Source organism: Hemicordylus capensis, chromosome 1 (genome assembly GCF_027244095.1).
Source record: "Hemicordylus capensis ecotype Gifberg chromosome 1, rHemCap1.1.pri, whole genome shotgun sequence".
NCBI lineage: Eukaryota > Metazoa > Chordata > Lepidosauria > Squamata > Cordylidae > Hemicordylus > Hemicordylus capensis.
The window spans coordinates 17728082-17752733 of NC_069657.1; the positions used below are offsets into that span (position 1 = coordinate 17728082).

The 24652-nt window shown below is 47.5% G+C and overlaps 1 protein-coding gene across 5 annotated transcripts in view; it reads left to right on the top strand.

Annotated features, from left to right (window-relative positions):
- Positions 1-1239: 1239 nt before the first annotated feature.
- Positions 1240-24652, top strand: part of CEP170B (centrosomal protein 170B) — a 134010-nt gene continuing 110597 nt past the window's right edge. For 4 of the 5 annotated variants that reach the window (XM_053278824.1, XM_053278842.1, XM_053278852.1 and 1 more), the window contains exons 1-2: positions 1240-1528; positions 8661-8797. In XM_053278824.1, the coding sequence (XP_053134799.1) occupies positions 8693-8797 (105 nt within the window). In that variant the 5' untranslated portion in view covers positions 1240-1528; positions 8661-8692. Of the gene's footprint in view, positions 1529-1823; positions 2082-8660; positions 8798-24652 lie in introns of those variants that run through there. The other variant, XM_053278834.1, reaches the window with a different exon arrangement.

Here is a 24652-nt window from a genome sequence, read left to right on the forward strand (position 1 = left end):
TCTGCCCAATATGTGTGAGCTCCATTCCACAAGAGATGTGGGCTAAAAGCAGGAGCGTAACTATAATAGGGCAAGGGGAGACAGTTGTCTGGGGGCCCACTGCCTTGGGGGGCCCCCGCAGAGGCAAATCACATGACTGACTCCCCAGCCATGCACCCGCCCAGGCTTCCTTCAGTTGTATTCATCCTCCGAAACTGATGTGAGTGTTAAGACCTGGAGCTACCAGAGCAGCATGTCTTTCTCTAGTACCATTAAATGCTTTGCATCATCCACAATTTACAAAATCTTTTCAAAAATAATTTAGGATGATGTTCTATTGTGGGGCCCCATTTTAAAATCTTGTCTCTGGGCCCACTCCAACCTTGCTACGCCCCTGGCTAAAAGCCAGTTGTGGGAAACTTCCTTGCCCAGAGAAAATGCGACCAGTGTCCCAACCTGAGAAAGGTGTCCAGCGTTCCTTGATGCTGCTGCAGGCACCTTCGCCTACCACTGCTGATACATGGCAGAACTAGATCAGCTGGAAAGCACCCCACCCTCCAGATTTGCCTCTTCCAGTGCCGGCAACTGGCCAAGAAGAGAGCCTTCTGTTCTGGCTGGTTGCCAATGGTAAAAACAAAACGGGAAAGAAAAGAGAAGAAAGGTAGTACTACACATATTTGCATACAGCTTTTAACCAAAGTTCTCAAAGCGGTTTATGCAGAAAATAAATAATGAACAAAGAAGATGGTACTCTGTCTCTGTCCCAAAAGGGCTCACGGTCTGAAGCAGAAAGTGGACGCCAGCAAGCAACCACCACTGGAGGGATGCTGTGTTGGGGTTGGATAGAGCCAGTTGCTCTGGGATTGGATAAGGAAAGCAAGCAAGAAAGCCGTGCAGTATGGTATATTGATTAAACAAAACAAAACAAAACAAAACGCAAGACCGAGAAAAAAGCTCCTCCTCACTGGTGGTGATCACGCTCACAGGGTGTTGCTTCCAACCCTTCCGCTTTGCCATTGCAACCAAACTCTTCTTCAACAGCAGCTTTGGGACGGCGGGAGAGAGAGCGATCGCTCCTTCTCACGCCCACCAGCACGACGCAGCTGCACCGCACACAGTCGCGCACGATGCGCGCTGTTTAACCCTCGCCGGCGCCGTCACCTGGTCTAACCTGGTGGCTTGCTGCCATTGCTGGACTTGGCCGCGAAGGGAGGGGCTGCTGGGTTGGGCTGGGCTTGGAGTCTCGGGGAGGGGGGGGGAGGACGCGCAAGAGCCGCCTCCTGACGTCTGGAAACCTGCTGTGCAAGTCAGCGCAGGCGGCGGCGCTGCGCCTTCCCTCCCTCGGCAGCCAGAGCAAGAAGGAGTCTCCTGGCGAGGAGAGAAAGAGACGGAGGAGGGGATGTGCCGTGGCATAGCAGAGCCTAGCCGGGGAGGCTAGGAACAGACGCCGCCTCTGCGCCGCCCTGGGGCTTGGATCGGGCGCCGGCACCTGGCGCACCAGCGCGCTGGAGGGCGAGAAGCAGGAGCCGGAGCCGCCGCTGCGGGCAGGGTGAGGCTGGGACAGGTACCGGGGGAAAGGCTGGGCCGCCGGCGGCGGCGAAGCCACCAGCCTGCTTGGGAGCTGGAGGGAATGCTGGGGCGCTCGGCTGGCAGGAAACAGCTGAGCTTGCCTTCTGGCTCCGGCCTGCGGGCCTGTGGACGAGCCAAGGCGGCGGCGGCGGCACCTGGCTGCGTTGCGGTGCGCCAGCCAGCCAGCGCCGCTGGGGTCAAGGCCTGCCGCCTGCGGGGCTGGGGAGCCGCCGGGCAGGGACTGCGGAGGAGGAGGAGCACAGCAGCAGGGTGCGCCCTCCTGGGCAGCTCCTGCAGGAGGATCGGGGCTGGGGCCGGGTTTGAGAGGAGAAGGAGAGGGTGATGATGGGGGAGAATCGACTGGTTGGGAAGCGGGTCTGCGAGTAGGTTTAGTCCCCCTCCCCGGCCGGGCTGCTGCCAGGTTTAGGTTGGAAGATGAAGCGAGGAGGTGCAGCGAGGCTGTTGTAGGGGACCTGGAAGTGGGAGGTGTCGGTGGAGATGGCTGAAGCTGCAGAGCGCTGAGCCCAGGCCAGGTAAGGGAGGGGATGCCCAAAGGGAGTGTCTCCCCCAGCCCCTTCCACCCGCTGGAAGGCAGAGGCTCTAGGGCCGCCGACTCGTCTGGGCATAGATGCGGGGGGAGGAGGGGCGGCGGTTGGGGAAAGGGAATTGGCCGCTCGAAGGAAGGAAGGAAGGAAGGTGGCGGCAGGTTCCCTTTATTTATGTGCCGGTGATGTTCGAGAGAGAAGAAGCCGAACCAAGGCTGCAGTCCTCCGAACCACACTTACTAGGGAGTAAGCCCCATTGAACGCAGTGGGATTTGCTTCCGAGTAAGCATACCTCTAGATTGCACTGCTAAATTAAGACCCTGCTGTAGGATCAGTGGGACTGGAAATGACCTACCGCCCCTCCCGCTCTTCCACCCCCCCCCCCCGCAATTTGGTGCCCTCCACTCCTATTCTATCTCCTGCTCCCTCCCCAAATAATATTTCTCTCTCCTGGGACTAAATCACCCCACACTCTTGATTCCTGCTGCCGGCCTCTCTCTTCCTCTCCTCCCAAACAAAGAGACCAGATCTCCAGTCTAGCCTGGTTATCTTTTCTCTGGAGGATTGAAGGCACTCCATCCATCTCCCCCGCCAAAGCCTCTGCGGAACGCAGCTTTCTCCGTCTGGCTGGCGGCTTGATGGGGCACCTTGTCTTTGGGCTGGTGTCAGCTCAGGATTCCAACCCCCCCCCCCCGTGGGTGTGGATAGCTGCTGGCAGCGGCTTTGTAGCAGTGGCAGATCTGGGAGGAATCGCCCAGCCAGTTCGGCTGGCATCTCATCTCTGCCACGCCAGGCAACCCGCCTCTTAACCATCCTGGAGCACATTTCTTTTTTGTCTTGACTCCTGTCTGCTCCTCTATTGTGATGCTGCTTCAGATCATGTGCTTCATTTAATAAATCCCACCTCTCGCCACACTCTCCCCACCCCTCTCCTTTCTTTCTGTCCCCTTCCCCCCACTACAAGCCTGCAAGAATTTTCAGCAGGATTATGGTGGCCTGTGGTTGTGTGTTTTCCTTTAAACCTTCCCCTCCTCCTGGGGAGATGTCCATAATAAGCATTAGTTGCTGCGAAATCTGCTGCTCAGGGTTAGAGAGAGCTGATTAAAGACACAGCCGCCTGGATTCTAGGCAAGGAAGAAAGGTTCCCTGCAAGCTTCAGTTGCTGCTCTGACTTGTGTTTGCCTGGTGGGCCAATAGGAGCCTGCCCGGTATGTTTATTCCTTCCCTCCTAGCAACAGATACCAACATGTCCCTGCTGCTCGGTTGCATACATTAGAAGAGCCAGGCCCCCAAAAGTGCTGGTGCTGGTGGGGGAAATGCAGTGTCAAAAGGAGAAAAGAGCTCTGGGTTGAATAAGCTGTAGCATTGACCTAGTCCTCCGTGAGCATTCCAAGCACTGCATGTTTATTTTGGCAATCCCCACAACAGCCTTGTAAGGTAGGTCATAGGAAGCTGCCTCATACTGTGTCAGATCATTGGTCCATCTAGCTCAGTACTGGCTGTGACTCTCCAAGGTTTCAGACAGGAATCTCTCCCAGGCCTACCTGAAGGCAGTGGTCCCTGTAAGAGAGGTTGTTGACTACAACTCCCAGTACCTCCAGCTGCAGTTGCCTTTGGCTGGGGATTATGGGAGTTGTAGCCAACAATGTCTGGGGATTCCTGTTACAAGGAACATTGCCTGGAGATGCCAGAGATTGAACTTGGGACCTTCTGCATGCAAAGCAGATGTGCTGCAGTCCCATTATTATCATGAGAGCCAGCGTGGTGTAGTGGTTAGAGTGCTGGACTAGGACCAGGGAGACCCGAGTTCAAATCCCCATTCAGCCATGATACTTGCTGGGTGACTCTGGGCCAGTCACTTCTCTCTCAGCCTAACCACAGGGTTGTTATGAGGAGGAACTTAAGTATGTAGTACACTGCTCTAGGCTCCTTGGAGGAAGAGCAATAAATAAATAAATGCCTTCTTATAGCAAGCAATAGCAATAGCACTTACATTTATATACTGCTCTATAGCTGGAGCTCTCTAAGCGGTTTACAATGATTTAGCATATTGCCCCCAACATTCTGGGTACTCATTTTACCAACTTCGGAAGGATGGAAGGCTGAGTCAACCTTGAGCCCCTGGTCAGGATCAAACTTGCAACCTTCTGGTTACAGGGCGGCAGTTTTACCACTGCGCCACCAGGGGCTGGTTATACACTCTGATGTGCCGATTGCTCAAGTCTATCATCTCAAATACCCATCACCTGATGGGGGGTGCCTTTGCCATCTGCGGTGCAGCAGACATTCTCTTGGGGCAGGACCTTTTTGGTGGTCGCACTGATTCTTAAGAATACCTTCCCCATAGTACCCTGTCTGGTCTCAAAGCTCCAGTCATTTAGGTGCTGTGTTAAGACTAAGCTTTTCCCTTATGCTTTTGGTGAAGTTGAGTTTTGTTTTGGTTTTGTTGCTTCTGGATTTTTTGGGGGTTTGGTGGGCATGTGTTTAGTGTGAATTGTCCGTGTTTTGGTTGTATCATGTAGGTTGCTTGTGGTTTTTATTCTTGTGGTGTTGTGAGCTGCCACTGGTTGCCTTTGGCAAGAAAAGGTGGCATACAAACCTTTCAAAATAATCTCCTTCTCCTCTTCCTCCTTTTCATTTGTACAGGGCCATTTGTGTGCATGGCACTGTAGAAAGAATGAAAGGATGCCCCCCTGCCCTAAGGGGTTTACAATCCAGGTGTTTGTACAAAGCAGACAACGGAGGAAGGAAAGAATATTTGAATGTTTCAATTACATGTATTTGTTCTTAGTTATAGATAATAGAAAATAGGTACTGTACTGGTTTTTATTTTTTAAAAGCTACATCTGGGTGGGCCTACAAGTAACTACTTTTTTCAGTCTTGTCAAACTATGATATTAAGTTAGACTCTTAGAGTCAAGGAGTTGTAAGGGGGGTCTTAAAGGCCATCTAGTCCAACCTCTGTGGAGTACAGCATCTCCAGAATGAGAGCATCCCCAAAAGATGGCTGTCTAGGCTCTGCTTGAAGACCTCCTGCAAGGGAGAGCCCCCCCCCACCAGGTAATGGACAATTGGTTCCATTGTTAGGGCTAGGGTTCTTTTATGTAACCGCCTTTCAGGCATTTTAAGAGTGCTGTCAAGTTGGAGGAGGTATGGGAAGGAGCTACTTTGAATTATTTTAGGTGAGAAGGAATGGGTTTACAAGTGAAATTTCCCTTCAGGAGATCTCCTCCCTCTGCCGGCTTTAAAATGAAGATTCCAAGTCTCCTCTCTGGCAGCATCCCCAAGAGAGGGCTGAGAGAGATTCCTGCCTGCAACCTTGGAGAAGCCGCTGCCAGTCTGTGAAGGCAATACTGAGCTAGATGGACCAATGGTCTGACTCGGTATATGGCAGCTTCCTATGTTCCTATGTCAATAACATTGGACTGTCACAAAAATTTTTTTGTCCTGAGTCCTACTTGTTTATATTATTTCTTATCCTGCACCTCCTCCAAGAAGTTCAGTGCTGCATACATGGTTCTCCTCTCCCCATTTTCTATCCACAACAACTTTATCAAGGGCTGTCGCACAGAAGAGGGAGCAGCCGCCTTCTCCATTGTTTTTGCGGGCTAGACTAGAACCAATGGGTTAAAATGACAAGGAAGCAGATCCAGTCTAGATATTGGGAGAAATTTCCTAACTGCAAGAGCTGTTTGACGGTGGAATGGCCTACCTCATGCCATGGTAGGCTCTCCTTTCCTGGAGGTTTCAAAGAAGAGGTGGGACAGGTATCTGTTACAGGTGCTAATACTCTGTACTCTGTTTCCTGCATTGAGCAGGGGGTAGAAGACCTCCAAGGTCCCCTTCCATCTCTGAAACTCTACCCTATTCAGTAAGGTGGGTCAGGCTGAGATAGCAACTGGTTCAGAGTCACCCGGTGAGCTTTCTTGGCTGAGGGTGGATTTGAGCCCAGATTTCCCCAGTCCTAATCTAACACTCAAGCCATTGACATTGAAAGAGGAAGGAAAAGCCGTGCATGCGACTACTGTTCAGTGTAGGGAAACAGTGCAGATTTGTTTGTTTTTTAAAAGGTAGAAATCTTGCAAGAAAGATGCAGTTTGGTAGAGCAGGGCTTGACAAATCCCAGGCGCCAAGGATCCACGATGCCTAGGAATTTAACTGTAGTGCCTAGGAGAGCTGGTCTTGTGCTAGCAAGCATGAATTGTCCCCTTTGCTAAGCAGGGTCCACCCTGGTTTGCATTTGAATGGGAGACTACATGCATGAGTACTGTAAGATATTCTGCTCAGGGGATGGGGCAGCTCTGGGAAGAGCATTTGCCTGCTTGCCAACAACTCTACTTCACAGGGTTGTTGTGAGGAGAAACTGAAGTATGTAGTACACCACTCTGGGCTCCTTGGAGGAAGAGCGGGATATAAAATGTAAAAATAAACTTCCAAGTTCCCTCTCTGGCATCTTCAAGATAGGACTAAGGAAAACTCCCACCTTCAACCTTGGAGAAGCCACTGTCAGTCTGGGTTTCTTGAATACTTTGTGCTGCATGGAAGGTCACACCGCACTGAAAGATCAGTGTGACCAAAAGGCAAACTGTCTTTTATACACAGGAAGGCCGGGACTTGGCGTATTACTAGCATTTTGCAGGCCTGGTTCCTGGTGCGCTGTAGCTCCAGGGGTGGACCAGGGTATCGCAGCACCTGAGGAGAAGCACCGGATGCTGCCTGCCCCACACTCCTAGTGGGGACCAGCCTCCCTCCACAACCAACCCTTAGGAATATAGGAAGCTGCCATATACTGAGTCAGACCATTGGTCTTTCTAGCTCAGTATTGTCTTCACAGACTGGCAGCGGCTTCTCCAAGGTTGCAGGCAGGAATCTCTCTCAGCCCTATCTTGAAGAAGCCAGGGAGGGAACTTGAAACCTTTTGCTCTTCCCAGAGCGGCTTCATCCCCTGAGGGGAACATCTTACAGTGATCACACATCAAGTCTCCCATTCATATGCAACCAGGGCAGACCCTGCTTAGCTATGGGGACTAGTCATGCTTGCTACCACAAGACCAGCTCTCCTCTCCTTGCAAGCTTTGAAAGTGGTGCAGAAGGGCAGGGAAGGTGGCCATAGCCTCCTCTTCTGTCCTTGTTCTGCTTGCAAACAGTGGTGGCATCGGGAGGGCATAGGTGGCCGGCGTTCTCATGGGCAGCCCCCGCCCCCTGTGGCAACATGCTCCCTACCCTAGCAGTGGAGTGTTTCTTCTTTTGGTGGCGGCCAGCTGCCTCCCCTTCCTCAGCAATGGTGTGCTCCTGCCAGCCATTCAGTGGGCAGGAAGCAGCACTGGGGATGGGCAGTGCATGGGGGGGGAGGAACAGCAGCAGAATGCGGCAGGCCCAGGAATGACTGGCCAGCAGTTCAGGGAGGTGAGCAAAGCAGCCCCGGAGCCAGGGCAACGTGGGTTTGTGGGGCCCGTGTGCCCTATTATAGCCCCGCCCCTGCCTCGAAAGGACTGTGAGGAGAGGTGCTCCGTGGAAACTTTGCAAGAGTCATCTTTGGCCCAAAGAGCTGCTCCGATGACAGTGCCAGGGGTAGTGGTCCCTCTAATTATTTTCATCTCTGTGCGGAATGAGTTTTGTTCGGGGCGGCAGTCTCAAGGCAGCCTGTGCATTCAGAGTGGGGCTTTCCTGGTTCGACCTGAGCGGGATCTAAAACTAACTGAGCAGACATCAAATAACTTGTGAGTGTGCTCACATGGGCACAGCTTAGAGGGAACAGTGGCCAGGGGGAACCTCGCCACTCTGCTGGTGCTCCAGTAATCCGCCCCCTGAGGTGACTGCCTCGCTCTGCCTCATGACAGGGCTGCCCCGTGCAGCTCACCCAGAGCCCTGCTTCCTGTCTTGATTGGGCTCAAGCAGCTAAACCTGGCGGTCTCCTTTTACACAAATGTGGCCGGCTAGCAATGACCTCTCTGACATCTTTTAAAAGGGCAGTCAAGACACATGTGTTTCACCCAGGCTTTTATCTAGATCACTGATTCTCAAACTTGGGTCCTCAGGTGTTATTGGACTTCAACTCCCATAATTCCCAACCAAAGGCCACTGAGGCTGGGGATTATGGGAGTTGAAGTCCAATAACACCTGAGGACCCAAGTTTGAGAATCCCTGATCTAGATACCGCTTGAACAATTTTTAACATTGTTATAAATTTTAAGTTATTGACATGTCTTAAACCTTCTTATTTTGTTTGTATTTTATTGTAAACCGCCCAGACACATAGGTTTTGGGTGGCATACAAATATGTCAAATAAATACACAAATGAAAATGACATCAGAAGAGCCTTGTTGGGTTGGCCCCAGGGCCCACCTAGTCCAGCATCCTGTTTCCCACCGTGGCCCACCAGATGCTTCTGGGAAGCCCACAAGCAGGAGATGAAGGCATGCCCCCTCTCCTGCTGTTGCTCCCCTGCAACTGATATTTGGAGGTGTCCTGTCTCTAAACCTCGAGGTAGCTTATAGATGTTGCTTGTTTATGCTTTTAGTCTGCAAAATAATCTGGAATGGCTTGCTCTCTCTCTCCTCATTCAGGATGGTGAAAAGCTGAAGGGCCAAACACCAAAATGAGTGTGACGTCATGGTTCCTGGTGAGCAGCACGGGCATTCGCCACCGGCTCCCTCGGGAGATGATATTTGTCGGCAGAGAAGATTGTGAGCTGATGCTGCAGGTGAGGAAGCGTGTCTTTATAAATCAGCACGCCTTTGTTTCCTCTCTGTTGAGAGCAGGGGCTTTGCATTCACCTCATGCTTTTGTGTTCTGCTCGCTTATTTCAGTGCATCTTCATGTTGCAGACGGAAGGACTGAGGCAGAAAACATAATGGGTTGCGTAAGCTGCTTGTGAGTTAATAGCAGAGGCCAAATTTCAGCCGAGGAATTACTGGCTTACAGTTCAGAATTCAGCTTACAGTATACTTCATGCATTAAGGGTTTGTAATAGAGAAGTGCAAAACGTTTTGATGTTGACATGTTTTGACTTGAAATGGGCCGTTTTGAGCTCAAAACACACCCTTTAAATTTCTGTTTCAAGCTCGGAACAAAACAACCCCGTTTCGATCAAAACGTTTCGATGTTTCGAGCACCATTTTGGAGGCCTGTTTTTCCCTTGCTGATTGGTTTTCTGGCACTGGCTTCTGATCGGCTTGCAATCTCCTTATTGCTTGGTTGGCTTGTTATCATACACATCAAGTGTGGTCATGGGCAACTGCCCCCTTTTGGCTGGGGGGAAGGTGGAGGGAGGGGGGATCCCCAAAGGAGGGAATTTCAAAATGTATTCAAAGGGACTAGGAGGCAGAGAAAGCCCTCATAGTGTGCCTCTCTTGAAGAAGATACATAAAGAGAGGAGGAAGGAAGGTTTTATTTTGTGGTTTTCTTTTCTCAGCACTGAGTCAAATTATTTACTTATTTATTACATTTATTTATTACATTAATATGCTGTGCTATTGCTGCTATATTACTATCTGGTTTTGCTGGATCTCAGATTGACAAAGGCACGACTTGGTTGCCTTCCTTTCTTGAGTTGTGGGTTTGTTTGTTTGTGAGCTAGTGTTATGGCGAAAAATGGACAGTGGCAGCTCTGTGTGTGTGAGATATATATTTCTTGGTGTTTGCTGTGATGAGCTCCACGTCACGTCTGGCATTGAGACTAATTTGTGCTTCACTCACTGCTCTGGTCTACTCTGCAGTCTGCATTGCCAGGTGTACTCAGTCAAAATGTGGATGAAGTTGCAGTGTTTTTCAAGGCAGGGTTGCAAACTGTAATGCCAAAATTGTGTGCCCTCTGAGTGCAGCTTTCCCCAGCCATAGGGAACAATGGGGAAACTCAAAACACCCATTGTTCCCCATGGGTAGCTCCTAGGGATACCAAAGTGGGTTGGGGGGTAGGGCATGATGGGTGCTACCTACCACCCAACCAACAAAAAAAATGGGCAAGCAGGCAATTTTAAACACATTTTTAACCATCCCCCCAAACCCTATAGGATCCATAGTTTCCTCATTGTTCCCTATAGCCGGAACACTCAAAACATTTTGAGTTTTGTTCTGTCAAATAGCTGGTTGGACTGCTGTTTCGATGAAATGTTTATAAACGTGTCCACTGTTTATCCATGTGGATCTGGCTGTGGTGATGACTACATGTCCTGCTACAGCTGAGCACCAGTTTTCTTTAATGGTTCTTATGCATAAGATGCCAGAGTGAACTTCCTGCCCTTGCTCTGAATGGACTGTGCTGCTGTGTAGTCAAGTTTCACTGACTGCATGGTATTGTCTTTAAGCCAAATCAGAGTGAGGGCAGGAAGCAATGTTTCCATCCCTTTCCCTAGCATATTGTGCTTAGGGAACATTAAAGGAAAATGGCACCCAGCAGCAGTGAGGAGCATGATTTCTGCCAGTGGTAAGTGGGGCACTGGGCTTTTATTTGTGTATATATATATATATATTTATATTTATATTTATATTTACCCTTATATTTATGGGTAAGAGCAGAGCAAAGCTTTGCTTGCTTGCTCCCTTCCCCGCCACTCCCCCTTCAGGGAGGAGAGCGAATGGGCACTCCTCCAGACATGTTGGTGGTTGCTTGGAGAAGGAAAGGGAGGCATATAGTGCTTAGGTCAGCCTAGTGGACAGTTGATTAGTATTAAACACATTTTTATACCGCCCCATATGCAAGTCCCTGGGTGGTTCACAATCTAAAAACACAACTACTAATACAATTTAAACAGTTTAAAATACGGAGAAAAACTCTAAATCATAAAATTTTAAAACTATAAATTAAAAGCCTGACTAAGCAGGGATATCTTCAGGTCCTTCTTAAAAACATCCAGAGAAGGGGAGGCTCTAATTTCGTTAGGAAGCATGTTCCAAAGTCCTGGGGCAACCTTAGAAAAGGTCCGGTTTCGAGTTGCCACCAGCCGAGCCGGTGGCAACCGCAACTGGACCTCCCCAAATGATCTTCATAGGCAGCAGGGTTCATGAAGAAGAAGGCATTCTCTTAAATACCTTAGACCCAAGCCATTCAGGGTTTTGTCGGTAATAACCAGCACATTGTATTTCACTCGGAAACTTATTGGTAGCCTGTGTAGCTCTTTTAAAATGGGTGAAATATGATCTCTTCGGGTAACCCCAGAGACCAAACTTGCTGCTGCATTCTGTACTAACAGCAGTTTCTGGACTACGTGCAAAGGCAGCCCAATGCAGAGCACATTGCAGTAGTCAAGTCTGGATGTTACCAGCATATGCACCATTATTTTAAGGTTGTTTGTCTCCAGAAATGGACCTAGCTGGCGTATCGGCTGAAGCTGATAGAAAGCCCTCCTGGCCACTACTTCAACCTAAGAGACCAGGGAGAGGTTTGGGTCCAGAAGTACTCCCAGACTACATACCTGCTGTTCCTGGGGGAGTGTAACCCCATCCAGAACAGGCAGATCTAAGCCACTTCCTAAGTTCCAACCTCCCACAATGAGTATTGCTTGGATTCAACTTCAGTTTGTTGTCCTTCATCCATCCCATTACCGCCTCCAGGCAGGCATTTAGGGAAATCAGGCCGTTCCCTGATAAAGTTGACATGGAGAAATAGATTTGGGTGTCAGATTATTGATAACACCCTGCACCAAACCCCCTGACGATCTCCCCCAGCAGTTTCATGTAGATGTTAAAAAGCATTCAAGATAGAATGGAACCTTTCAAGACCCCATACAATAGCTCTCATTTTGAAGAGCAACAGTCTCTAAGCGACACCATCTGGAACCTACCTGAGAGGTAGGAGCAGAACCACTCCAAAGCAGCTCCTCACACTCCCAATCCCTACAGGCACGTCAGAAGGATACCATGGTTGATGGTATCAAAAGCTGCTGAGAGATCCGAAAGAATCAACGGAGTCGCATTCCCCTTGCCAGTTACTAATTGGATATCATCCAACAGTTTGGGACTCTGTTGGGCAGCGGGGTGAACAGTAAACCAACAGAAGTTCCAGTCTATCCTTGGTCTCCAGACATAGGTTCACACACTCAATTTAGGCCAATTCCCAGACAGGAAACCTGGCAAGGAAGATATTATTTTTATAGACCATAGCTGCCACTCCTCCTCACTTATGTCCTCCCACCTGCTCCACAACAGAGTATCCTGCTGGGAGAAGCTGGACCATTAGCCTCCCCCATCCAGGTCTCTGTAGTACATACCAGGTCAGCTCCATCATCCACAATCAAATGATGGGTGATGTCTGTTTTATTTTGAACTGACCTGACATTACTCAGAAAAAAGGTGAGGTTGTGTGGGAGGTTGGTACTGCTCCCCAAGGTCAATGAGTTGGCAGGGGTTCTGGAAGGGGTAAAGGTAATGTGTGTCGTCAAGTCGATTTTGACTCCTCGCGCTCACAGAGCCATGTGGTTGTCTTTGGTAGAATACAGGAGGGGTTTACCATTGCCGCCTCCCGCGCAGTCTGAGATGATACCTTTCAGCACCTTCCTATATCGCTGCTGCCCAATATAGGTGTTTCCCATATAACCAGCAACCTCTTGCTCCATAGTCTGGGAAACATACCAGTGGGGATTTGAACCAGCAACCTCTTGCTTGCTAGGTAAGTCATTTCCCTGCTGCGCCACAGAGAGAGAGGATTTTCAAACTACTAGCATGGCTTGCCCTGGCCCTCTGTCCCATCTCGAAGCCTGCCCCCAAAGGCCTTTGGCACAGCCCTCGCCTTTAGAGCTGCAATGGAGGCCAGCCCCTCCTCCTAGCAACAGACCCAGCAGAAAGTTGTTACAATTAGCCAGACGATAGGTAGCCCACAATGTAACAGCAAAAAGCACATCAGAGTCTCCGTGCTGGTCGATCTTACAGTTGTCCTTGGCTGCCCGCAGATGAGCAACCAATAAAGACAAGTTGCTAAATGTGGTTACCAACACTGCTGCCCATTACTAATACTTCTTGCATTCATGTGTTAGCATTAAGGTTAAGGTTGTGCCGTTGAGTTGGTGTCGACTCCTGGCGACCACAGAGCCCTGTGGTTTTCTTGGTAGAATACAGGAGTGGCTTAGCATTGCCTCCTCCTGCGCAGTATGAGATGATGCCTTTCAGCACCTTTCTCTATTGCTGCTGGCCGATTTAGGAGTTTCCCATGTTCTGGGAAACATACCGGCGAGGATTCGAACCAACAGCCTCCTGCTCTCTGGGCAGGTTGCTTCTCCACTGCACCATTAGGTGGCTATGTGTTAGCTTTAGTGGTCATGAAATGTATTAGCTCTTTTATGCCAAAATCCTCTTAACATTCTGCAAAAAGGAAACTGAAATATTTTTGTTGGAATACGTCACGAAAAGTTGTTCTGTCTGGCAACTACTTTGTTTTTGTCCCAGGACAACTGTGCTGTTTCTTTGGTCTCCCAGCAAATTGGGAGCTGGCTGATGTGGTGAAAATTGATAGTGGAATTTCTTTCCTGGTTACATAGGAACATAGGAAGTTGCCTTATACTGAGACAGACCATTGGTCCATCTAGCTCAATATTGTCTACACCAGGGATTCTCAATGTGTGGGTCTCCAGATGTTATTGGGCTTCAACTCCCATAACCCCCAGCCCCGGTGGCCTTTGGTTGGGAATTATGGGAGCTGAAGTCCAATAACATCTGGGGACCCGACGTTGAGAATCCCTGGCTCATGTGAACCAGTCCAGGCACTGTAAGCCCATTCTCACAACCCAATGCTGCTTTAGAACTGCTCTGTTGATCCAAGCAAACATCCCTTGCTTCTGCATTTGACCTTTTTAAACTTCTGTTTTGTTGTCCATTTAGATCAGTTGCTGTGGGCTCTAGAGAGTGGGAGAAGATGGTAGCCTATAACCTTGGAAATGAAAATCAGTTTTGCTAACAGGCAGAAGTTTAATCTTTCAGAATACCTTCTGTACCAACTGTACAGCTTGGGAAATGCTTAAAATAGTTGGGAGGCTTAAGGAGTGTGCAGTGCTAAAGTTCAGGTTGCATTTACAAAGTTTTAACTGCAAATGGACAAATGTATTTACCTAATTTTGGACGTTTAGGTTGGATGCTTGGAGCCAGTTAAGGGCCGAGTTCTGTCACCCTTTGTATGCCAGACATTCAATTATGCATTTGCTTTGAATGCTGTATTTAGCTCTGGAAACGCTCCCAGACTTGTGGAGTTTGCACATGTCCACTGAATGCTCCAGGCATTCAACTAGCGTCAGAAGATCCAGCATTAGTCATAGGCACTGCCGCCAAGATGAGCTTCACAGAAGGGGTAGGTAGGTCCCCTTCAAATGCCTTTGGGTGCCTTAATTATCAAACTGGCTAGTGTAGCACCGTGATCCCACAAAACTGAAGTGTGCTGGGACATGTTAGTGTACCAGATGAAAGGCTGAAGTGGGTCTTGAAATGGTAACCAACCATGTTAGATGCTGGACATGGTGCTTCTTGTTACTGTTTTTGTTCTGGCTATTGAAGGAAATATAGAGAAGTGTAAGATTAAAGAGGCTATATATACAGAACAGTTAAAGTGTGCCGTCGAGTTGGTGTCGACTCCTGGTGGCCCCAGAGCACTATGGTTGTCTTTGGTAGAAGACAGGAGGGGTTTACCATTGCCTCCTCCTGTGCAATATGAGATAATGCCTTTCAGCATCTTTCCTAAATCACTGCTAGCCGATATAGGAGTTTCCTGTAGTCTGGGAAACATACCAGCGGAGATTCGAACCAGCAACCTCTGGCTTGGTAGTCAAGCCATTTTTCCACTGCGCCATTAGGTGGCTTTATATACAACAGTTACAACCCTCTATTATTTTAATTTTAATTTTATTACATTTATAAATCACCCCATCCAGAGGCTCTGGGCAGTGTACAACTAGTTTAAAAAACATAAAAACAAACATCATTTAAAACACACTACTTAAAACAATATAACAACAATTTTAACACAATTTAAAACCAATTAAAATACTTTAAAAAAAAATTAAAAACCTTGTAAGGCCAGGCCTTAATGTTAAGCAGGAAATGAGAGAGGCAATGAAACTTACTGGTCGATAAAAGGGTTAAGTTTTGAGAAGCCACTGTTTGTCTCCTCCTTTTTTCCTGTCCTTGGATTGGCTATCTAGTTGCAGTTACTGTTCCTAATCTCAAGTGCTCCCAGCTGCTTGAAATAGAGCATTGATAATGATATTGGGACATTGAAATGTGTTTGCTTGATTTGTAAGATCTTTTTTGTTGTATGCATTAAAGAGGTTTAAGAACTTTGTCTGAAGAATGGGAGTATGTGTATTTCGTCGTCATTATGTAATCTTAATCCCAGAAACTTCACCATTGCCCAGAGCTGGTCCTATGGTAAAAGTAAAGTGTGCTGTCGGGTCAGTGTTGACTCTTGGTGCCCACAGAGCCCTGTGGTTGTCTTTGGTAGAATGCAGGAGGGGTTTGCCATTGCCATCTCCCGTGCAGTATGAGATGATGCCTTTCAGCATCTTCCTATATTGCTGCTGCTGCCCAATATAGGTGTTTCCCATAGTCTGGGAAACATACGAGCGGGGATTCGAACCGGCAACCTCTGGCTTGCTAATCAAGTCATGTCCCTGCTGCGCCATTAGATGGCTTGGTCCTGTGGTAGTAAGCATGAATTGACCCCATTGCTAAGCAGGCTCTGCCCAGCTTTGCATTTGAATGGGAGGTGACATATGTGAGCACTGTAAGATCCTCCCCTCAGGGAAGCTCTGAGAAGAGCACCTGCCTGCTTGCATGCAGAAGGTTTGAAGTTCCCTCCCTGGCATCTCCAGATAGGGCTGGGAGAGACTCCTGAGTCCTGCCTGAAATGCTGGAGAAGCCTCTGCCAGTCTGGGTAGACAATACTGAGCCAGATGGACCAATGTTCTGACTTGGTAGAAGGCAGCTTCCTATGTTCCTAAGCATGCTTCCATCTTTGAACTCTGATTGGCTCGGCAAAGAGAGGGCAAGTCAGTAGGAGAAAACATTCACTGGGCTCTCCCAGTGTAGACAACCTGCTTGTTGTTCTGAAACCTGAATTGAGAAAAATAGATACTTCTGATTTTGTTTAGTTTAATAGTGACTTATGCTTCAACTTTTAATCTAGGAAAAAAGAACAAATGTTGTGTCCCAGGAATCAAAAGTTTGGTACATTCTGTGGCTTGACTACCAAGTCAGAGGTTGCTGGTTTGAATCCCCGCTGGTATATTACTTAAACTATGGGAAACACCTGTATCGGGCAGCAGCGATATAGGAAGATGCTGAAAGGCATCTCACACTGTGCGGGAGGAGGCAATGGGTAAACCCCTCCTGTATTCTACCAAAGACAGCCACAGGGCTCTGTGTTCTCCGACTCGATGGCACACTTTACCTTAGTTAGTAAATAAGTAGATGCTACTTAGTTTTACCTTAAGAGACATATATGGGCACATCTTTAATGCTTCTTGACAACTTAGGTGTGTACATCTTCATCTTAATTGATATACACCCAGTTGATCAGGCCAGGTGCTTACCAAAGGCAAGTAATGGGTAAGGGTCCCACTAAAGCAAGCCCTCCCTTCCCCCAATTCTCACTGGGCCTTGTGCTGAATTTGGGTTATACCTTAGAGAATTCTGGGGCATACTTTCAGTTTGCCTCCTTATTCATCTCTACCCTTTGCTGATTCGACCCACTGTTATGGTGGGTCTTTTGCTGATTAGACCCTATAATTTCCTGCCTGCTTCTCTTGGAACCAGTGTTCCTTGTAACAGGGATTTCCAGATGTTGTGGACTACAACTCCCATCATCTCCAGCTGCCATGGCCTTTGGCTGGGGATGATGGGAGTTGTAGTCCACAACATCTGGAAGTCCCTGTTACAGGGAACACTGTTTGGAACAATTTTTATCTTTTATGCAATGCTTAATGCACCAGTGGAACTTGTTGCCCCAGGACGTTGTGATGGCCATCAGTATAAATTGTCCTAAAAAGATAAATCCACGAAGGAAGAATCTGTTAGTAATGATGATTAAAAATGGAATCCCTGTGTTCAGAGACAGCGTCTGTCTCCGCCCGAAGATATTGGAGAGTGAGACATGCTTAGTGTGCCCTTGTTCTGGTTGTGAACTTCCCTGGACATTTGGCCACGGTTGGATGCAAGAGTTGTGAGCTAGGTTTTACAAACAATGGCAGTTCTTACATTCTTAACTAAGTGCTTTGATGCTGTTGCAGTGGACACTTCCGCCCGATTCAGACATTATGCTGTACACTTGTACGTGTGCTTGTGTAAATGACTGTACCTGTGTTCATTTTAAAAGTGTACCTGGATACCGGCCTTTCCAATGCATGGTGCAGATAGGAGAAGTGTACTTCTGTACCCACGTTCAGCATAATATGTGAATAATGTACCGGTTAACTCTGAGGATGTACCTGTTTTCCCAGGCTTTTCATTTAAATTTTAATAATTGTTTACACATTGAGTTTTTTTACCTGTTTAATGAATTTTAACTGTTTTATATTGGTTATGTTTTAACTTGTGTACCGCCTGGAGATTTCTATATCAGGTGGCATAGAAACTGATAGATAAATAACTGTGCCTGTGTTTGGATCTGTACCTGTGTGCATTGTACATTTATTCGAGTGTTGAACATAACTTGTGAAGGGGCCTTGTAGAGACGCGGGGATAAGCAATCACAAGTGTGGGTTGAGGTCCATCAGTTTTGTTTTGTTTTTTAAACTCTTCAGTTCAGTCCTGGTTTCAGTTTAGGCAGAAACTTCAGTGGCTCGACGGTAACCCATTCAGTTGGTGGTTTTGAACCAGTTTAAATGTGTTGCTTGCAGAATAATACCAAACTCTTTTGCTGGCAGTTAACTTAGTGATATGTGAATCTTGCTGTTTATATACTTGGAGGTCGCTTGCTACAGTTTAGCATTACATGGAGCAGGGCAGGCAACTGATGATGGGAGTTGTAGTTCAGCAACAACTGGAAAGCCAACATTGCCTGTCCCTGACACAGTCTGCAATAGCAGCAGGTGTGGGTGTGTGTGTGTGAGAGAGAGAGAGCAGAATATGTGTGAGAGATAGAATGAATGAATGAATGAATGGAGTGTGTGTGTGTGTGTGTGTATACATACAAAATATTTTATTTTTAATTTTATTTTTCTGTGTGTGTGTTTGTTTACTCTAGTTTCAGATCTGATGGGCCACTGTGCGAAACAGGATGCTGGACCAGATGGGCCTTGTGCCTGATCCAGCAGGGCTGTTCTTATGTTCTTATCCTGCTTTGTGAACAAACCACAGTTAGAATAAGCCACAATTTGCCAAGTCTGGATAAAATGGGGAACTGCGGTTCTTCATAAACCAAAAGGGGAAGCTTTTAATATCCTCTTCTCCTGCAAAACAGGAGGGGAGGGAAAGGGGGAATCTTATGAGCCCAAGGCCTGGCTTTCCTTCACTATGCTCATGCATGTAACGCTAAGCTTACTGTTGCATCTGAGTGCAGCCACTGAGTGTGTTTGGGCAAGCGAATGTGTTTTGCTCTTAGCCTCTTCCCATTTGCAAACTCCAAGTACAAGCCAAAAGGCAAGTCATACATGTCTTTAGGACAGGGCTGCACAACCCAAATGCCTTGGTGGGCCAGAACCGTCCACAACTTGGCATGCAGGGGCTGAGGTCAATTTTTAGTGCGTTATTCTATCAAAATTAAAAATATGATTAGTTACTTGTGGATCTGTTTGCCCCTGTCAAGGGACCCATAGTGCTGGCCAGAATAGTGGCCGGAAAATAGCTCCTGTCCCTGCTAAGTGGGGCCCCTGGAGTATATGTCAGCCCCAAACCCTCCCATCTCCCTATATCTCCGTTGCTTTCAGGTTGCAATCCTGGGCATGCTTACATGGGAGTAAGCCTCACTGCACCGTGGAACATATTTCTGAGTAAACATGCGCAGGATGGCGCTATAAGGCAGATTCCAGCACCTGTGTTGCTGCAGGATACCTGGGGGCCTGAATCCGGCCCTTGGGCCTTGTGTTGTGCAGGCCTGCTTTAGGAGATCTGCTGTGGCCTAAGAGACTGTGATGTCAGAGCCTTGCTAAAGCTAAGCAGGTCTGTGCCTGGATGGGGGACTGTTGGGGAACCTTGAATTCCATGGAAGGATAATTCCTCCCAGAGACGCAAGTTTGGGGCGGTATACAAGTGCGGTAGATAGATAGAGGCATCTAAATGAAATAAATGTGATGATTAGGAACCAAGGCACTGGCCAAGCAGTTCTGCACAGAGGTGTAAGAGGCACCTTTTAACGTGCTGACGTGCATATTTAGCAGGGGCAGCAGAGTAACTGACCCAATTCACCCCTAGCACGGCATCCCATCAGAGGCTGTTGCTGGTTTCTACTCTGTGTTTCTTTTTAGATTGTGAGCCATTTTGCGGACAGGGGACTACTCTATGCTTCTATGTAAACTGTTTTGAGAACATACTGGTCCATCTAGCTCAGCATTGTCTACACTGACTGGCAGCGGCTGTCCAAGGTTTCAGGCAGGAGTCTTGCCCAGCCCTACCTGACGATGCTGCCAGGGATGGAACCTGGGACCTTCTGCATGCAAACAATGAGCTATGGCTCCCATCTCCTAAGGGGAATATCTTACAGCTGACAGTTTTCCATCCAAAAGCAAGCCAAGGCTAACCCTGCTTAGCAAAGGGGACAACTCATGCTTGCTACTGCCAGACCAGCACTTCTTCCCAGACCAGTGGTATAGAAGTATTTGTAGTAGTAGTATTTGTAGTAGTAGTAGTTGTAGTAGTAGTGCATCCTGAAAGGGAGATTTTGGATTTGCATTTCAGGGACAGCAGCACAAGTACAGCCCTGTCCTTAATGCTGTAGAGCAAGTTGCTTTTGAAGCTGAGAGGAGTTTCAGAAGCAGTTAACAACAACAGCAACAACATTGATAATAAAATTCAGCCATCCCAGGTCCTTGGGAAGGAGTTGATGTCTGGATAAAAGAAACCAGTCAATAACACCTGTCTGACTGTGTAAATGATGATGATTGATGATAATAATAATAATAATAATAATAATAATAATAATAATAATAATAATAATTAAATAAATAAGCTGCCATGGGGGCACTGCTGGGGATGACCAAGCCTTTGGGCTCACCTAAACAAGCTCTTTCAATCCCAAGCCAGTAAATTTCCCTTTCAGATAATTTCTGTATTTGATGTAAAGGTAGAGTTGTGCCATCGAGTTGGTGTCAACTCCTGGTGACCACAGAGCCCTGTGGTTGTCTTTGGTAGAATACAGGAGGGGTTTGCCATTGCCAGTAAGAGATGATGCCTTTCAGCATCTTCTTGTATCGCTGCTGTTCGATATCGGTGTTTCCTATAGTCTGGGAAACATACCAGCAGGGATTCGAACCAGCAACCTCTTGCTCCCTAGGCAAGTTACTTCTCTGCTGTGCCATGATGGAGGTAGAGAAAACTGATTATGTTATTCTTACTGTATTATTAACCGCAAGAGAGAAGTGTGAGCAATAAATCATTGCCTTTTGTACAAATTGCAGAGGAAATGTAGCCTGTGAGTAATTTAATTTATGTTTATATTCATACAGAATGTTCCTTTCAGCTTCCCCTTCCAGAGGTACTGAGAGTTCTGTCAATCACTGTCCAAAATGCACACTTTCTGGCTTCCAAGTATAATTATTTTCCAGCGATAGTAGCTGCCCTCTGGGGCTGGAGATAACATTGACATTCCCCCTGCCCTCTAGGATCTCAGTTTCCCTCTGGCTCAGGATTTGACCATTTCTACAAAAAGCAGAGAGATCTTCAACCGTTGTCACTTGTGAAATGGCCACTGTGTTTCGTCACTGTCACTAAGCTGAATAAAATCAACTTTTTCATAGAACTGGATTGCCTGTGAAACAGCTTTTCTACCTCCAGATCCTAGAAACGGCTGGCTTTTAGAAATGTGTACAGTACTAATGTGGTATGATGAAAATTATTGATGAAATATTAAAGTAACTTCAAATGCCGCTTTTATTAGGATAAATCTCATGATGCTTCCAGCTTAATGCTTTTCTGAATACTTTGATTATGAAGATCAGAGATGTCTGGAAGGAAAGTAATACTGTGAATGGATCTTCCCTTTGAAGATTGACAGCTGGCAGGGAGGGACTGCCACAAATACATTACATCAGCACTCTCTGGTCTGTGATGCCTTCTGAAATAGGAACATAGGAAGCTGCCATATACTGAGTCAGACCATTGGTCTATCTAGCTCAGTATTATCTTCACAGACTGGCAGCGCCTTCTCCAAGGTTGCAGGCAGGAATCTCTCTCAGCCCTATCTTGGAGATGTCAGGGCAGGAATTTGGAACCTTATGCTCTTCCCAGAGCAGATAAATCTCATGGGAAGTCATCATCAGTTCTTTACAGACTTCAGTGATACCGAGGGTTAACTAAACACAGATCTATTGAAGCCCATCATATTGATCGAAACATTAGCCCGATTCAGACATTATGGTGTATGAGTGTACAGATGTCTGTCTGTACACTCATACATGTGTTTGTGTGAATGACTGTACCTGTGTTCATTTTAAAAGTGAACCTGGATACCGGCCCTTCAGATAGGAAGTGTACTTCTGTACCTGCGTTCAGCATGTGATTGACTATACCTGTGTACACTTTACAGCCATTGTACAAGTGCTGAACATAACGTATGAATGGGCGTAGTGTGTTAAAGTTAACAGCCAGTGGCTGACATCCTGACTAGTACAACGGGAGGGCCACCGGGGCTTCTGAAGAGTTCCAGACGAAGGCTGTGCTGATACTGGTGTGTGTGGGGAGAATTTCATTGGCTCCCGCTTCCCTTGGAAGCCCTCTGTTTCCTGGAAATATGCCCCTGAGGGCTGTGCAACCCTCAGGGACATATTCTGGGGTAACACAGAGGGCTTCTGAAGGAAGGGGAGGTTGTTGAAATTGGCCCCCACTGCTGAGTTAGCAGTGGAGCAGAGTTAGCTGAGCTTTTCAGATGTACCAGTGCTTCTCTTGTTCCACCAGTACTTCATTAGGATGTGAGCCCCTGTGAACTGCATGAACAAACTGTAAAGCATTGGCAATTAGTGGGTGGCGGATCAAGTTGTCAAAGAAAAAGGAAATGTCTGCATTCTTGTGTATGCTCACAAGAATATAACTTGAATGGTATTGAGTTCAAACCCTGAAAGAAAAAAACTGGAGAGGAGAGCTGGTTTTGTGGTAGCAAGCATGACTTGTCCCCATAGCTAAGCAGGGTCTGCCCTGGTTGCATATGAATGGGAGACTAGAAGTGTGAGCACTGTAAGATGTTCCCCTTAGGGGATGGAGTCACTCTGGGAAGAGCAGAAGGTTTCAAGTTCCCTCCCTGGCTTCTCCAAGACAGGGCTGAGAGAGATTCCTGCCTGCAACCTTGGAGAAGCCACTGCCAGTCTGTGAAGACAATACTGAGCTAGATAGACTAATGGTCTGACTCAGTATATGGCAGCTTCCTGTGTAAGTTGAATTCATATACTTTTGAGTTTTCATTCTTCCATGCTTGTGAATATACATTAAAAAACACACTTCTTCAGGAACAGGGATTTAGACATACTTGTGTTTAATTCTAATCATAGTTGGCAGTCTCTGAGGTAGCTGTCCAGGAAATCTTGGGTTTCCTTATTTTGTCCTTGGGTCCTTCTAGTGTGGGGATAGGAAGACTGGGTTGTACTGGCATTAATGGGGAGAATGGGTTGATTGGCAAGATTTCTGACATCTGATTGTTCAACAACAGCAACAGCTACTAGGGCTCCCCTCCCCAATAAATAAATAAAATTAGATGTCTAGAATCCCTGATCTGTTCCGATTCAGATGCAGGCTTGTGTTTGTATATGCCGCTCATCCCATGGTATGGCTCATGGGGTTCAGCAGTTAATTGGCTCCGTCCCTGAAGCCACTATTTTGCTCCTGGCTCAAGCTGATGGGCCTCAGGGTTCTTTTAAAAAGCAAAGATGACCCTAAAAGCCTGAAGTCTCTCTGTGCCTTTTAAAAATATACTAGCCTGTAATACAGGGATTCTCAAACTTGGGTCCTCAGATGTTGTTGGATGATAGTCTCCATCACTCCCAACCACAATGGATGATGGGAATTGTAGTCCAACCACATCTGCGGAGTGGGGACTTATGTTTGAGAATCCCAGCTGTCATATCTTACAGCAGGTCTCATGTTCATCCCCTGCCATCTCCAACTAAAAGCATTCCAAATATCCAAGCTTGGGGAAAAAACTCTTGTCTGGGATTCTGTGGAGTCACTGCCATTCAGAGCAGACAGTCCTGGGTTAGATGGACCAATGGCTTGACTCGGTAGAAGGCGGCTTCATGTGCACAAATTTCAAGCGTGCATCAGCCTCTTATAAGACACAGGGTCCTTATACAAGGGGGCGGAGCCACCATTGCACGAGGGGGTTCAAAGAACCCAGGCCGTCGTGCTCAGGGGCCACGCCTGGTGCCCCAGCCACACTTCTGGGACACCTGCTACTGATGTCAGACGTAGGGTGTGTGCTTTTGCTTGTGTGCCCCATTTGCAAGCAAATCCTGGCCAGGAAGACTTCTCCCTGCCTTTTAAAGGAGGGAGAGCCGCTCCTGGCCAGGCTGTGAACGCAGTGCTGGCCAGAACCTGCTTGCAAATGGGGTGCACAGCCCCATTTGTCAGCGAAACCGTGCCCCCTGTGTCTGACATCATATGCAGAGGGCATGGCTTGTGGGGGGTAGTGGTGCTGGTGGCAGGCTGACCCGGGGCTGCCGCTGGTGTCCCTACACCACTGCCGTGTGCCTATCTATAGGACACATATGGGGCTTTACACCATATCTGTGGAGACCATATCTAAAAGGTCAAGTGTTACTTCTAAATAATCAGGGTTGAGTTCATGATGACTGGGAGGAGAAAAAAAAAGAACAGGAGAGCAAAGGCAGTGGAACAGAAAGGTTTCATGACCATCCAGTTTCCAGATTTGGAAATCGTCTTGTCGATAAAGCTTTCTTGCACCCATGAAGGTTACATTCTTTTTTCCTGCACGACACACAGCCTTCTTCCTGGTTGTCTTTGGGGGCGGGGACAAGGATAATGGCATGCAGTCTTTGCAGCACCAATTTCTTGAGTGATATACGAGAAGAGAGCATGTTATACAAGTGATATACGAGAAGAGAGCATGTTTAGGGAAATTGACTTCCTGTATTTGAGAGTTGTTAGGGCATAGCTCCTGTCAGTATTTACCTGTATGCAAACTGCATGCTCCAGGTTCTCGTGTTAAGGATTTGAACAAGGACTTTTTGGGGTTTTTTTTTTTTGCATGCACTGTGATGCAGTGGCGGCTGCTGCTATCTGGGGCTGGGTGGGTGGGGGGTGCATGGAAGCTAATTGCAAAAACCACGCAGTGAATGTTACACATGCGTAAGCCCATCATTTCCAATGCGCCTGCTCAAGGGTAACAGCCACTGAGTGATTTGAGCCACTCGGATCTAGTGGCAGCCAGTACCCCCAATAAATGAATGAAAGAAAGGAAACAGCCCATGGCTGGTAAGAG